Source organism: Vanessa cardui, chromosome Z, assembly GCF_905220365.1.
Source record: "Vanessa cardui chromosome Z, ilVanCard2.1, whole genome shotgun sequence".
Classification (NCBI taxonomy): domain Eukaryota; kingdom Metazoa; phylum Arthropoda; class Insecta; order Lepidoptera; family Nymphalidae; genus Vanessa; species Vanessa cardui.
Genome location: NC_061154.1, coordinates 7,007,070 through 7,021,516, shown reverse-complemented (window position 1 = coordinate 7,021,516; position 14,447 = coordinate 7,007,070). Strand labels below are relative to the sequence as shown.

Here is a 14,447-nt window from a genome sequence, read left to right as displayed (position 1 = left end):
TAGAGGAATTTGTACGCTAACACGCAGACCAATTGACATCCCATCCGTATATTAAACAGTAGATTAATGGGATATGTTGACCAAATTTTTTTCTAGAATTTTTTTTTAATGGCTTTGGTTTGTGCCAAGAGGGCACAGATTATTTCGCCAATGTCACGTGCGATGGAGAAGACGCGATGGAGATTGAACGATGCAGTCGAGATTGCAGGCTTAAATTAATTTTAAGGGCACAATAGTAGTGGACTCGCTTTTAACCCATAACCTATAGTACTTATTTAAAACTGATCACGAGAATTAAGTTATTTTCAATAAGTGTTGTGTTCAAGTAATGCCTATACACAAACCTTGCACTTATCCGTCTCTCGGGGTAAAATCTCCAACACTTCGTCGACGGCGCTACCGGCGAGGAGCTCTGGCGAGGGTGTGAATTCCATGTGTTTTCGGAGCATGTCTGCCATTATCATGTTTGACCGTTTCGTTAGTCGGTGAAGCATATAATTTTTCATATAGTCCACCAATTTTATAAAACTGTAAAAACATAAAATATATTATTACTTTTATGTTTTTAATATCATATTGAAACTATTATTTTATTCTATATTCGGTTCGCGGAACAGATAATTTTGTACGTGGATACTTCATAGCTTGTCTCTGTCACTCGCATGTAATATTTTGATAAATTTCTTACTATTGCACTCACACAGGTGCAGATTGCTATACATAAAAACGTTAATTACATACCTAAATTTTTATTTACATAGGTACACGAAATTTAGATTTCTAAATCCGTTGAGCATTTGTTTTGGTCACGTGTTTCAATCTGATAATGATTCTGGGATTTAAGGAATATATTAGTAATCAACGACGAAAGTCGCAAAGTTATGTAAAGATAAGTGAAATCACGGAGCAAAGCTAGTATTGTTTATAAATTAAGTTATTATCATTTTAATAGTGTTATTTCCTCTTAATTTTCAGAATCTATATTCATTGATATTTGCAACACGTGAATCTCAAAATGATGATTGCTGGTACAAGCCCAAGCAAGCGCCAATAAATTTTCACGTGATCTAATTGTGTTTATAAATTTGAATCGAATAACTAACGACTTAAAGAAATTGATATTACGTATTTATAAGGATTTATAATAATTGTATCGATGAAATTTTAGTACAATCCACTTTACATCACTATTATGTTAAAGAAATCGTAACATTAAATAGCTCTCCAAAAAGAAGTAAAATTTGATTTTTTTTAAATAGACACATAATTTAATCCCTTATTAACAGATGACAAAAACATTTATTTATCTTAATATTAAAAGTTATTATTACATTTTTATAAATAACAATATACACGATTCTTCTTTTATCGGCAAGGTTTATCAGAATTAAAATGTCTTAAGTTCATTCGACTGTCAGAAAAGTAACATGCCACACGCTGAAGGTCTGGACTCTGGAGTATCTACAAACCCTTTGAAGTAGCGTGGGACATTTACATTCTGATACAATAAACTACTATTTTGGATACTACTTACCACGCAAGCCTTTCGCAGTACTTCCTCTTATTTGCCTTTTCAGTGTAAGACATGCCCCCCGTCGGTTTGCCCCGTATTATTTGAAACGGCAGTACGTTTCTGTCATCGTGAGTAAACCCCTGCTGGAAGAGAGCCGCATGGCACGCAGCGGTGACTACTTCCAGAACTATTGATCGGAACGCCAAGAGTTTATCACGAACGTATTCGACGCTTTTCATCTGTTATATTAAACAATATATTTAAATTTATGACGACCTCCGTGGTCGAGTAGTGTGTACACCGGTTTTCATGGGTACGCCACTCCGAGGTCCCGGGTTCGATTCCCGGCCGAGTCGATGTAGAAAATTAATTAGTTTTCTATGTTGTCTTGGGTCTGGGTGTTTGTGGTAGCATCGTTCCTTCTGATTCCATAACACAAGTGCTTTAGCTACTTACATTGGGATCAATAAAAAAAAAAAGTGAATTTCAATTCTGGACCATCTAATTTCAAGTTGAAGCCCATAAACATTGACGCTATAATAAATATAAACCATCGCTTACATAGCTCATACATCACCAACCTTTGGAGCTGAGTCGATATGTCTTCTATGCATGTAAGTATTGTTGTTTTGGCGGATGAAGGTATGATGAGTGGGAGATACCCACATCGTAATCAAATTTCATGTTCCATCAGATACTGACCTGAACTTCGATGAAGTAAAAGAAAGCGGTATCCATGTCCCGCGATACGTCGGCGAAGCTTTTCATGTACATGTCACAGCACATGGCTTGGATGCTCAGCAGGGCTTTGCCCAAGACAGGTGTAAGAGTGAATAGCTTAGTAGCAATCTTCGTTCGCGTTTTACTAAACTTACGAAACAATATTGACTTTCGCCAAACGTAATAAGCTTTCCAGTATCGATAGACACGAAAAAATTTGATCTGAAATTAGATAAATTGGGGGCTTATGGATTCAAAATAAACACAACCCTAGTATTTTAACTTTGACTGATTGATCTTTAGTCATACTCATGAGCCGTAGCCAAGGAAAAAGAATATCAAAACACTTAAATAAACCTAGTTATAACGGATTTTAATCGCGTATATTAATTATTTTGGACATCCCGACGTTTCGAGCACTTTACAGCGTTCGTGGTCACGGGTAGACTACCCGTCTATAAAGTATAAAATCCGTTATAACTAGTTTTATTTAAATGTGTAATAATCGCGAAAATTTAAGACAACATTATATCAAAACACGTTCTCCAATCACTTCAACATTTCATAAAAGGAGGATGGTAGGATGGCGAGCCGTAACTAAAACTACATTCCTAAACAGCAAATGATTAATAGTTTATCTCTTACACTAGTTCTCAAATACGCAAAATTCACAGTTCTAATTATCCCAATCTGAGATGAAATCAGAATTAAATTACATTAAAACGATTGTTCTTGAGAGGAACTCACATCTGTAAGTTGTACAAATATAGTGTACTCCTGTTCCCATTCCGACAATTTCGTAAAGACCATTTCATTCGTATAATGTGTCACACCACAAGGACTAATCGTGAGAAAATTATTTTTGTCTATCTCTTCGTAAGGTACAACCCTGTTGGGAGTCAATTTGGTGATTAAATAATTTTGTTTTAATATTATTTAATTAAATAAATTGTCAAGCAATAACTTATAACTTATTATAATGTAAGTCACATTCAAACATATGAGACCATACCAAAATATAAATCTATTAATTAAATTTAATAAAATCTCACTTGAGATAATATGGTGTGAAGTAGACATTTTGAGGATGTACAGCGTAAATCATGTACAAAAATCCGCCGGTAGGATCACTACGAACTTGTTTTATTACTTCCTTTTGTGAGGCAACTTCGGGTTTAATCTTTAGAGGGTCGCTTGTGCCAGGGACCTTTCGATTCATATCAGAGCTGCTGCTGGATTCACGGATCTTAAGTGTCTTCTTCTTTTTTTCTTTAAATCAATATATGAACATTAAAACTATGCATTAAGTTATAAAGGCTGTACCCACCACCAACCAAAAACAATTGCATGTATTTATATGTTTCAAATGTAACTACAGGCACAAGGGACAGGGTTGGTGGTACTTACCATCAGGGTGATGGCGACCACTTACCATCAGTTGGTCCATATACGCGTCCGCCAAACTATACCATAAAAAAAATGTTAAGAACTTTCAAAAAGGAACATAGTATGCCGTCAAATAAAGCAGGCTATCTTAATCCATGCTCTGCAATCAACTCACACATTGGATCGCCTCACTGTTATGGTCAAGTCTTGGACAATTAGTGAGAGTCCCGCAAGTTCTCTAAACATTTATTGGGGAAGAAGCACACCTGAACACTGGCTTCAAATGGCTGCTTGTTATGCTTAAAAGGGATTCGTCTGTCAGTTAAGTAAACTTGTTGACATTGTTGTTTTGATATTAACCAAATGTGTGTGATCGGAAGAAAATATTCAAGAAATGAACTCAGAACTCATGTAAGTTCAAGTGATTGTGTGAGTAGAGCATTAAGATTGATTAGAACACCAAATCTTATCAATAGACCTTGCAAGCAAGCCCGGGCATGAATTACTAAGTTTTTATTTTTCTAAGTTAACATTAAATGATAAACATAAGAATTAACAACATTAAATGCTTAAATATATATATACAAATATGAACTAAAACTAGTTACTGTATAAATCTTGACCGCGTGGAACGGTGGCAAGAATGCTAGCAGCATTTCCCCGTTGAATCGCAATTCCGATCCTCTGGGCAAAAAACGAACCAGCCCTCCTGTCACCAGTGGAGGCAATGAGGCGAGGTGTTATACTTTTGATGAAGCTTTTTGCACCACTACTCCAAGGGCCAAGCGTTACGACAGCAAAGATTTCATAGAGTTTCATTAAAATTCAATCCATAAACTAATGATAAATAGACATAGTAAATACACTGACCATGGTCAAACTTTATGGGTTCTAAATGCAGTTTCCCAATTTTCCTCTCATTCTTGAATCGTTCTTCCTGGGCAAGAGCAAATCCAGTCTGTAAAAAATATAACTTAATTTAAAAATCATAAGAAATACTGAAATTTATTATTATTAAATGTTAAATTTGGCCATTATTTTTAAATAACCAACCATTCTAGAGCCATACAAACCAGCATTACTCTTTTTTGAAAATAGCACAATCTTTTACAGCCTAATATAGTAAACAATGATTAAGGTGGTATGTAAACTAAAACTTGCATATTATGAATATACAATTTATATTATATACATAGTCCACTTATTTTTTTTATATATTCCATATTGCCATTAAATATGAAAAAATGAATGCCCCGTCTATTTTTAAAATGCACTTAGAATTAATAATATATTATAAAAAAAACTGGTGATAGATTTACCAAAGGTTCTGGTTCTTTTTCCACAAATTCTATTCTATCCATAAGTTTTTTATGAGGTAGGTGAAAAGGGATATCTCGAGATTTCCTAAAATAAAGCACAATGTTATCTCATTATTATTGTTATTTTAAGATCAATAAAATCATATCATAGGCAAGTTATATTCTCAGGAACTAAGTTCTTGAATTAGTTAATTGGGTTTTATCATGTCATCAGTACACATCTCTTGATCAAGTATTATATAGTACTACTAACAATATAAACAACAATTTTTCGATTATAGTATATAAATACAACCTTAAGAATACTTGATATTTACAATCTATATCCATTCAACCATTACAAAATATTATCGTATAATAAATAGCAGTGAGTATGATTTTTGAATGGCTTTGTAGGTTTTATATCATAGAGCTAATATTTTAGAAATTAAGTAAATCATATTTTGATGAATATATAAAATTAATATTTGAAGATTTTACTTTTTATAACAAGTAGGAGCTTTTTTAACATTTCTTTGTAGAGTTTCTATTGCAGGTAACGTCGTGAATGTTGATCTACGTCTCTCCATTATTCAAAATATTCCAATTATTATAAGTTAACAAACACAGTTTAATAAAACAGAATAATTATTAACATAATTAAGCTATTATAAGGCACTTTGAGTTATTTGTTATTTCAACATTAGGGTTTCCATGGACACACAATTCATTATACGTTTCTAAATGAACTAAATTCAAAATAAATACAAAAACGCGGGTTAAACTGTCAAAACAAGAACAATAGATCATTTCAATTTTTATTACCAACATGACAAAAATTGTGTTTTCATAGAGTTTCATTAGAATTCAATCCATAAACTAAATAATCAATAACATATTAATACCACTGTGCCTGTCCATATGCATTTTATTTGCATCATGTTATAATACTATATCAAATATAAAAAGAATAAGCGTCACCAATTGAAGAAAAAAAGCTTATTTTATTCGTTTGTGAAAAAAATATTTTGATCAATATGGTTCTCAAAAGTAATAACTAAGAAGTCTATTAAAAAGAAATAATTATTACGAGATAAATAAATTTTTAATTACAGATTTTCCATAATCCTTTAGAGTGGCTATTTAAAATACTATAAACTTATGTATCTAACTTAAGTAATGGTTATATTTTTACCTGTATTTTTTGAAATTATAAACTGAATTACACATTTTGTTTTCTGTGGGAAGTAGACAAAACATAGTTCTATGAAACTATGGATAAGAAAAGTAGTGCCAACCAGAGTTAGAACAGAATTGTATTGGCATTGGCGCTAGTTTATTTGATAAAATCTTATTTTAATTTTTATTGAATTAAATGCGTGTGTATTTTCTAATGTAAATTTTCATTCATAAAATTTTTGTTACCCGCATAAATTGTTACAGGTAAGTACAACAACTTAATGTCGAATGTAACTTTCACTGCATCCAGATGTACGACGTACGTTAAACGTTTTATCAATAAAATGAAACATTTTCAATGTTTTACCTGTAATAACTTATAAATATTACTAAATAATAACAAAATGCAAAATGTTTTTTCATATACATATCTGCAGTGCCAATGTACTATAACTTTTTATTGAATTATCTTAATATTTAAAACGCATAAGAAACATAACAATAACTATTGTACCATGAAAATTATATTTATACACCAAAATCAAAAACAATTTTCAACGTTTCTGTTGGCGTTTTCGAAGTTACAAATATTACTTATTTTAATACTTGAGTAATATTTGGGACGGTTGCAGTCACAATTTCATATATATTCATAAAAATCGATGTCTAGATCGTGTTTTCTCTATTTTCTAAAGCAGTGATTTTACACTGCGATCTTTGTTATTGCTATTGTTTTTATCGGTGCCGTAAATAGTAGGGAGTGAATTTTATGATAATATTACATTTGGGTTAATAAGAGTAAAGAAATAAATATATGCAATTACTTGGATTAAATTAAATAACACTAAACATAACACATATAGTCACTGCCATTCATATTTTTAAAATTAGTTACACCTTAATTACTTACGGCAATTTATTCTCAGGTATTCAAATGGGATATTTAACTTAAAAGCCATCTGGGCTTCGTAAGAAGCACATATATATTTTGGTTGTTAAGTATTGAATGGCTATGTATTACTACGCAAGTAAATTGAATGAGGCGTCATGTAGTGGATGCAATGTGAAGGTAAGAATGAAAATAAATTGTTAATGTTATTATTATTTTTATTATATAATATATATGGGTGCTGGCGTTTTATAATTTAATATAATGCAAAATATTCGAGGTGCTGGCGAGGTGATCTTGTTGTTCATGTTTGTGTGGTGTATATGTACATTAGGAGTTTTATTGGGATGTATATCATAGTGTGAATTTTAATCTGTGCTTGCTATTATTTTTAATATTGTAAAAATATAATGAAATACACATAAAACAAATATCAATGAGAACTCTGATGCTCCGTAGTTGCCACCTCCACCATCTGAGCCTGCTCCACCACCACCCGATCATTCTTCTATGACACCCGATACTACACTGCTCCACGGAACTGGTCTTTCTTATTATGACGTAAGTTTGTTTACTATTTCCATCTGGTTAAAATAATTTCAATGTATATTGATACTGATAATTTAATTTGTATAAAATACAATGTAAACTAGAGAATTGAACAATGTTTTGCAAAAAATTTATCCTAGTGCTGTGCCGGCTATCCATATCTTTGTAGATACAGTGAGAAAGAAAAAGTGTAAAATTAAAATCAAATCAAATTCCTTTATTCAAAATAGAAGCTTACACTTAATTATTGATTACCAAATCAACTACCATAGGTTTATATATATCATAGGAAATTCTTCAGGTTTTAAACCTGATTCAGATTTTGACTTTAAAATAGAAATTTTAAGATTCATGCAGAAAAAAGCCACTGAGTTTATTTATTATCACAATATCTATACCTTATATCTAAAAATAATTCATAGAAAGTCAGCATGTCCAGGGATCTAGAATTTTGTATATTGTTTAATTTTTTCAAGTATATGAAATTAAAATAATTGGCACCAAAAGATACTACTTAATTACATTTAGACTTGCATATATCATTTAGAATCACATATTTGAAAAATTATATTTGTTAAAATTTTGTATCATAATTTTATATTTGTTTATTTTATTGATTTACCAATGTAGTAAGTTATGAGGTACTAATTAATTTTTATAATGAGATCAATCTTACTTGCGTTATGATTATTTTATCAATGAAATAAACAGTTCATTGAAACATTGAAACATTATTATAGTCTTGAAGTATCAATAACATAATAGAGATCTGTATCCATATTCCCAGATCTATTTATTAATGATCCAAATTCAGGGATATACATATTTAGAGAACCAGCACATTATTTATTGCTATATATGCTATATATATGTATATACTTCTAAGCTTATATATTAGCATACAACAACAACAACAGCCTGTAAATTCCCGCTATTGAGAAGGTTTGGCACATATTCCATCACGCTGTTCCAATGTGGGTTGGTGGAATACACATGTGGCAGAATTTCTATGAAATTTGTCACATGCAGGTTTCCTCACGATGTTTTCCTTCACCGCCGAGCACGAGATGAATTATAAAGACAAATTAAGCACATGAATCAGCGGTGCTTGCCTGGCTTTGAACCCGCAATCATCGGTTAAGATGCACGCGTTCTAACCACTGGGCCATTTCGACTCTCGATATATTAGCATATAATAATTTAACTATATGTTAGTAAACAGTTCATAGCTGAAGATCCATCTTTGTTTTACAGAATGATGATTACTATTCAATGGTAAGAGGAAATAAATTTATGTCTGAAAATAACTGCAAACACACCGCAATGAATGGTGGTATCAATTTTTCTAGTGCTCAAACTGCTGAAGCTCCCCAGGTACGAAAATTGTCCATATATATTTATTATAATGAGGTTAATTTTATGTATATTATAAAAATACAGTTACAATTTGATGTTTACAATATGATTATATATCTAAGCGATAATTATATTATCTATTTTCTTAATTTTATCAATATTTTAATGATTTCAGTTGGCAGCTGTTGTGGCTCCTACTGTAAGGTCAGCTATTTCATATCCTGAGAAAACTGAAGTTGAGTATAAAGATGGGCACCTAGCGAGTGCTACATTTGACACTTTAGTGGAAATGCTGCGTCCTGGAGCCAGCAAATCCTTCACCTTTACATTCCTATTATGCTCTCGTCTTTTTGCTAAACCTCATGAGCTGCTCTCCAAAATATCTAAAAGATATTTCAAAAGTTACGACAGTGTGGTAAGTTAAATTTAATATTTTTTACTTTAACACTAATTAAATTGATTGGACCTGAATATTTAATTCATATTATTTCAAAATAAAGCATAAGTGCAATTTGTTTATTTTTGCCTACATTCTTTCTGACATTGGGTTATTAGGTCAAACTTATTGATACCTGAAATAGATCTAGCAGACTAATAGTTATTTCAAGATAGATTTTCACATTTCTCGTTTAGAATTTATCTCACACTGACGTTGGTTGTATATTGTTTATTTTATTTAACCAATGAAAAAATATTTGATTTTTAAAGTGATTATTGGTGTCTTTTGCTACGGACTAGAAAGCAAGAATTCAACATTTTCTAATTTTTAGGGGAACGGTGAGACGAGGGAGTTGCTTGAAAAGGAGGTAGCTGATATGGCGTCATTAGTGCGGGTTCTAAGCCAGTGGACTGCTATGTTTCCATATGATTTCCGTGACGAGAGGGTTATGGCACTTGTGAGGAGTATTACCCAGAGGTAATTCATTATTAACCTGTCTTATTTATGTCGTTTTATAAAACATGCACTGTGTTTTCAAATATGGTTAGTATTCAATTGCTTGGACTTTTATTTATAATAAATAATATAATTAATTAAGAGAATAATATTTTGTTGAAATAAAATTGGTTTATTACAACATTATGAAGAAATTTCAAATGAAATTAATATTAAATAACAACAGTAACAATATTTAATAAAATCTTTTATTTGGACATAGATGTGCAGCTGAACATATGTCGTCTATAAGATCAGAAGTGTCTAGCATGCTGGAGAGGTTGCTTGACAAGTTAACCGCACTTGAGCAGTATGAAGAGACATTGGTAGAGGTTCCACAGGTCAACAGTATTGATCAGATTCCACTGGTAAGTATCATTTATAAACTTATATTATTATACACATATATGTATTATTGTTATACAATAACAAATTGACAAGAAAACTTTTGAATCCAGTGTATTTTCTATTCCATTTTTTTTTTTTAAATTGAAATGTCCGTATACATACCTACACTTTGAAGCTGACCTGAGACAGATATATCTCTAAATTTAATTTGTTTTCATATATGAGAGCATGAAAGTAAATAAGCCTTCATTAGTGATTTTATTAAGTATGCGTTCATAGCTACATTTGTATTAATGATTCATTTTTATTTTATCCAGGGCGATATTCTCACGCTTGGTCTGACTCCAGTAGAGCTTGCAAATCAGCTGACCATGGTTGAACTCCACCGGCTATCATTTGTGGGTCCGGAAGAGTTTGTGCAAACATTTGGTCCCGCTCAACCAGGACAGTCAACGTCTAGAAGGAACATCAGCTTACATCACGTTGAATCCAAGAGCACGAAGAATTTAGAGGCCTATGCTGACTGGTTCAATAGGCTCAGCTACCTTGTGGCTACGGATATTTTGAAGGTGAATAGTTCAATTATTCTTGATATAATGTAATTTGATGAATAGAATATTATTATAAGTTACAAATTTTTGGTGTATTAGTGTATTAATTGTTGTTTTATTGCCTCAGGCGGTAAAGAGCAAGTACCGCGCTAGGGTTATGGAGCAGTGGGTGATGACTGCACGCGAGTGTTTCAATTTGGGCAACTTTAACTCGCTCATGGCCATTATAAGCGCGCTTAATATGGCACCAGTTTCGCGTCTTAAGAAAACTGTAAGTATTTGATGTTATAATTCGTATAATGAAATTTTAAAAAAAATCTTGTAATAAATACAATTTAAAATCATTTGAATTTCCTTACAAACAAACAAACAAACAACAGCCTGTAAATTCCCACTGCTGGGCTAAAGGCCTCCTCTCCCTTTGAGGAGAAGGTTTGGAACAAATTCCACCACGCTGTTCCAATGCGGGTTGGTGGAATACACATGTGGCAGAATTTCTATGAAATTTGTCACATGCAGGTTTCCTCACGATGTTTTCCTTCACCGCCGAGCACGAGATGAATTATAAAGACAAATTAAGCACATGAATCAGGGGTGCTTGCCTGGGTTTGAACCCGCAATCATCGGTTGAGATGCATGCGTTCTAACCACTGGGCCATCTCGACTCTGAATTTCCTTGTGACTTATTAAATATTATTGTACGAATGTAGTGGAGTCGCACAAGCGCCGTCTGCGGGCAACAGCTGAGGCAATTGGAGCTTTGTGTGGAACCCAGCGGTAATCACGCCAGGTGAGAATAAATTAAATTACTAACATAAGGAACTAATTTACTAAAAACACTCAAATAACTCACTCTGATTCGGTAGAAATTGTAAATACAGTGGTTTATTGTAAGTACAAATATTCTATTGTATTTTTAATTTAGTTAAAATTCAATGATTGTTTTAAATCAATACAACAGTATTTAAACTAATCTAAGATTAGTAGTCTACTGCAATGAATCATTGTAGCAAAATGTATATGGCAAATTTATGTTAATATATTTAAACAATGGGATCCGTGAGTCGATGAACAATATATTCTTATGCATGACTATATTATATCCTATTGTTTTCTGACCAGGTACCGGGCCGCGCTGGCCGCAGCCCCCACTGAGACGGCAGTGCCTCTCCTGTCTGTCACATGCAGAGATTTGCATTTTGCAAATCAGGTTTCGCCTACAAAGTTAGTATGATTTCATTATGATTTGACGACCTTCATGGTCGAGTGGTGTGTACACCGGTTTTCATGGGTACGCCACTCTGTACGCCACGATGTAGATTACCATTAGTTTTCTATGTTGTCTTGGGTCTGGGTGTTTGTGGTACCGTCGTTACTTCTGATTTCCATAACACAAGTGCTTTAGCTACTTACATTGGGATCAGAGTAATGTATAGTACGACACAAATTAGATGTAGCATCGGAAAATGCAATGGAATGAAAATAAAACCGATTACTGCCGATTTACACAACCGATAGAAATAGCTCCCTATCGCGCCATTCGACCCTATTCGTCGCCATAGATTCTAGCGTCAGAGAAAGTTAGTGCATGTTAATATACGTGTCAAATTGACAAATATATTTGGTCATATGATATTACAAGTTATTACGTTTGTGCACAGACCATATTCGATTGAGAAATAAATATTGATAATTTGGGATAGCGTACTCAATTCTGAATTCGGTTTTACGAATTTTGCCGATGCTACATCTAAGTTGTGTCGTACTATATGTGGTGTTCTCTCATATTTATTTATTTATTTTATTATCAATTTCTATTATAAAATTGTGTTCAATTACGATACAAAACAATCAAATTAATGTATGGACAGATCAGTATACAGCATACCACCAGGTTTATCATAGTGACGATGTTAAAACTTTCAGATTGGCCGGGAACAGAGTGAACTTTGAGAAGATGACGCTGCTGGCGCGGCACGTGAGCGCGCAGCTCGCGTCACGGCGCCTCCTCGGGGACGGGCCGCCCGCGCCGCCGACGCCGCCCACCCCGCACGTACACCTCCCCGCCTGGCGCTTCCTCTGCGACCGACCCACTCTCGCCGAGTCAGGTCGGTATACACAATGTACCCAAACACGGTAGTACTAGTGAGAAACTAGTCGCACTCACGCTGAGTCAGGTCAGCATAGACAATGTGGCCAAACATGGTAGTACTAGTGAGAAACTAGTCGCACTCTCGCTGAGTCAGGTTAGTATAGATAATGTACTCAAACACGGTAGTACTAGTGAGAAACGAGTCGATAGAGCTCGAGTCGAGATGGCCCAGTGGTTAGAACGCGTGCATCTTAACCGATGATTGCGGGTTCAAACCCAGGCAAGCACCGCTAATTCACGTGCTTAATTTGTCTTTGTAATTCATCTCGTGCTCAGCGGTGAAGGAAAACATCGTGAGGAAACCTGCATGTGACAAATTTCATAGAAATTCTGCCACATGTGTATTCCACCAACCCGCATTGGAACAGCGTGGTGGAATATGTTCCAAACCCTCTCCTTAATGGAAGAGGAGGCCTTATCTCAGCAGTGGGAAATGTACAGGCTGTTACTTTAGAGCTTGAGCACCAAAACGGCTTAAAATGCTCAGGTATATAATAAGGCCAATTTCATAACGGGCTATGCTGTCACTAAGAGTTTCTTGACAGTCCATTCGGGTTTTTTAAGATCTACAGTCAGTAAGTCTTAAAAATTACTAAACCAATGTGGCAGTTCGCTCGTATTCCAGTACTGCTATTCACATGACAATTCTTATTGAGGGTGTGCTTGTAAGGTACTGACGAGCAATAACTTTGCACTGTTATACGTTGGTCAGCAGGCTTAAGTAGGTCAGTGTAAAGGCGCAAGGGATAAAGCATCTGGATTCCCATGGAGTTGATTCATTCCGCTTTCATAGTAAAAATGTAAAAACAAAATAAACATTATAATGTTTACATCTGGCTTAAGTAATATTTAAATAACTTATTTGTGAACTAAAACCTCCTTTAATTTTATTACAGCACTAGAACTCGTTTCATTCGATCGAGAACCTCCCGTCGATCACGTCGAGAAGGAGCGACTGAAGCGCCTCCGAGGAGCCATGTGAGGGTACCGCCGTTGAATTGTAAAATAAACATATATTATTTTTTGTCAAATTGTTAAATATCGAAGTCTACATCCTTCTGAACTAATGATCTATCCAAAACTATACCGTGTTCATTTCCAATATGATACATACTATAAATTTCATAATAAATTAGTTAAATAGTTTATAAATTTTTGCACAAATAAATATTAATAGAAATCTCGTTACATTATCAAAATAACAATCAAAAATAAGGTAATTTCAGTAGTTTTTAAAATCTAATACTTACTATTGTTCATAAATTCACTTGTTTTTCTCGATGCAGTCTTATAAAATTATGAATAAGTTTTTAATTAATAATAATTGAGATATTGTATTGACAATGAACATAGTGTAGTTGTATCAACTATTCATCGGTTTCTCTTTTAAGATATGAATGTAGACAAGACTCAGGTCTTATGTTAAGGTTTTAAGAATAACAAAAAAAATAATTGTTTATATCTATACATAATATAAACTTTGTTGCATATTTAGATAAGAGCGAGGTACGAACATTACTTCTGATTGATGACACTAATTGTATTCTTGCTCTGATAATTTGTAATAGATGT

The 14,447-nt window shown here is 33.5% G+C and overlaps 2 protein-coding genes across 2 annotated transcripts in view; one reads left to right on the top strand and one right to left on the bottom strand.

Annotated features, from left to right (window-relative positions):
- Positions 1–5,576, bottom strand: part of LOC124543357 (dynein axonemal heavy chain 6) — a 67,462-nt gene extending 61,886 nt beyond the window's left edge. Inside the window, 8 exon segments of the mRNA XM_047121556.1 lie at positions 345–528; positions 1,535–1,752; positions 2,216–2,455; positions 2,981–3,122; positions 3,286–3,550; positions 4,484–4,577; positions 4,939–5,023; positions 5,419–5,576. Coding sequence (XP_046977512.1) covers positions 345–528; positions 1,535–1,752; positions 2,216–2,455; positions 2,981–3,122; positions 3,286–3,550; positions 4,484–4,577; positions 4,939–5,023; positions 5,419–5,507 — 1,317 coding nt within the window. The 5' untranslated portion in view covers positions 5,508–5,576.
- Positions 5,577–6,206: 630 nt separating this feature from the next.
- On the top strand, positions 6,207–14,002 carry LOC124543341 (ras-GEF domain-containing family member 1B-like). Its single transcript, XM_047121540.1, has 13 exons — positions 6,207–6,360; positions 7,023–7,165; positions 7,445–7,546; positions 8,789–8,908; positions 9,066–9,305; positions 9,661–9,806; positions 10,048–10,192; positions 10,490–10,741; positions 10,851–10,994; positions 11,434–11,513; positions 11,846–11,947; positions 12,650–12,831; positions 13,772–14,002. The coding sequence occupies exons 2-13, from the start codon at positions 7,103–7,105 to the stop codon at positions 13,855–13,857; spliced, it is 1,662 nt and encodes a 553-aa protein (XP_046977496.1). The 5' UTR covers positions 6,207–6,360; positions 7,023–7,102; the 3' UTR covers positions 13,858–14,002.
- The last annotated feature ends 445 nt before the right edge of the window (positions 14,003–14,447 follow it).

Excerpts from the sequence above, each read along its gene's own strand:
- LOC124543341 (XM_047121540.1), top strand. The coding sequence starts at position 7,103 with ATGGCTATGTATTACTACGCAAGTAAATTGAATGAGGCGTCATGTAGT. Across the intron at positions 7,166-7,444 it reads GTAGTGGATGCAATGTGAAG|TTGCCACCTCCACCATCTGA; the intron begins GTAAGAATGAAA and ends GATGCTCCGTAG. Across the intron at positions 8,909-9,065 it reads AAACTGCTGAAGCTCCCCAG|TTGGCAGCTGTTGTGGCTCC; the intron begins GTACGAAAATTG and ends TAATGATTTCAG.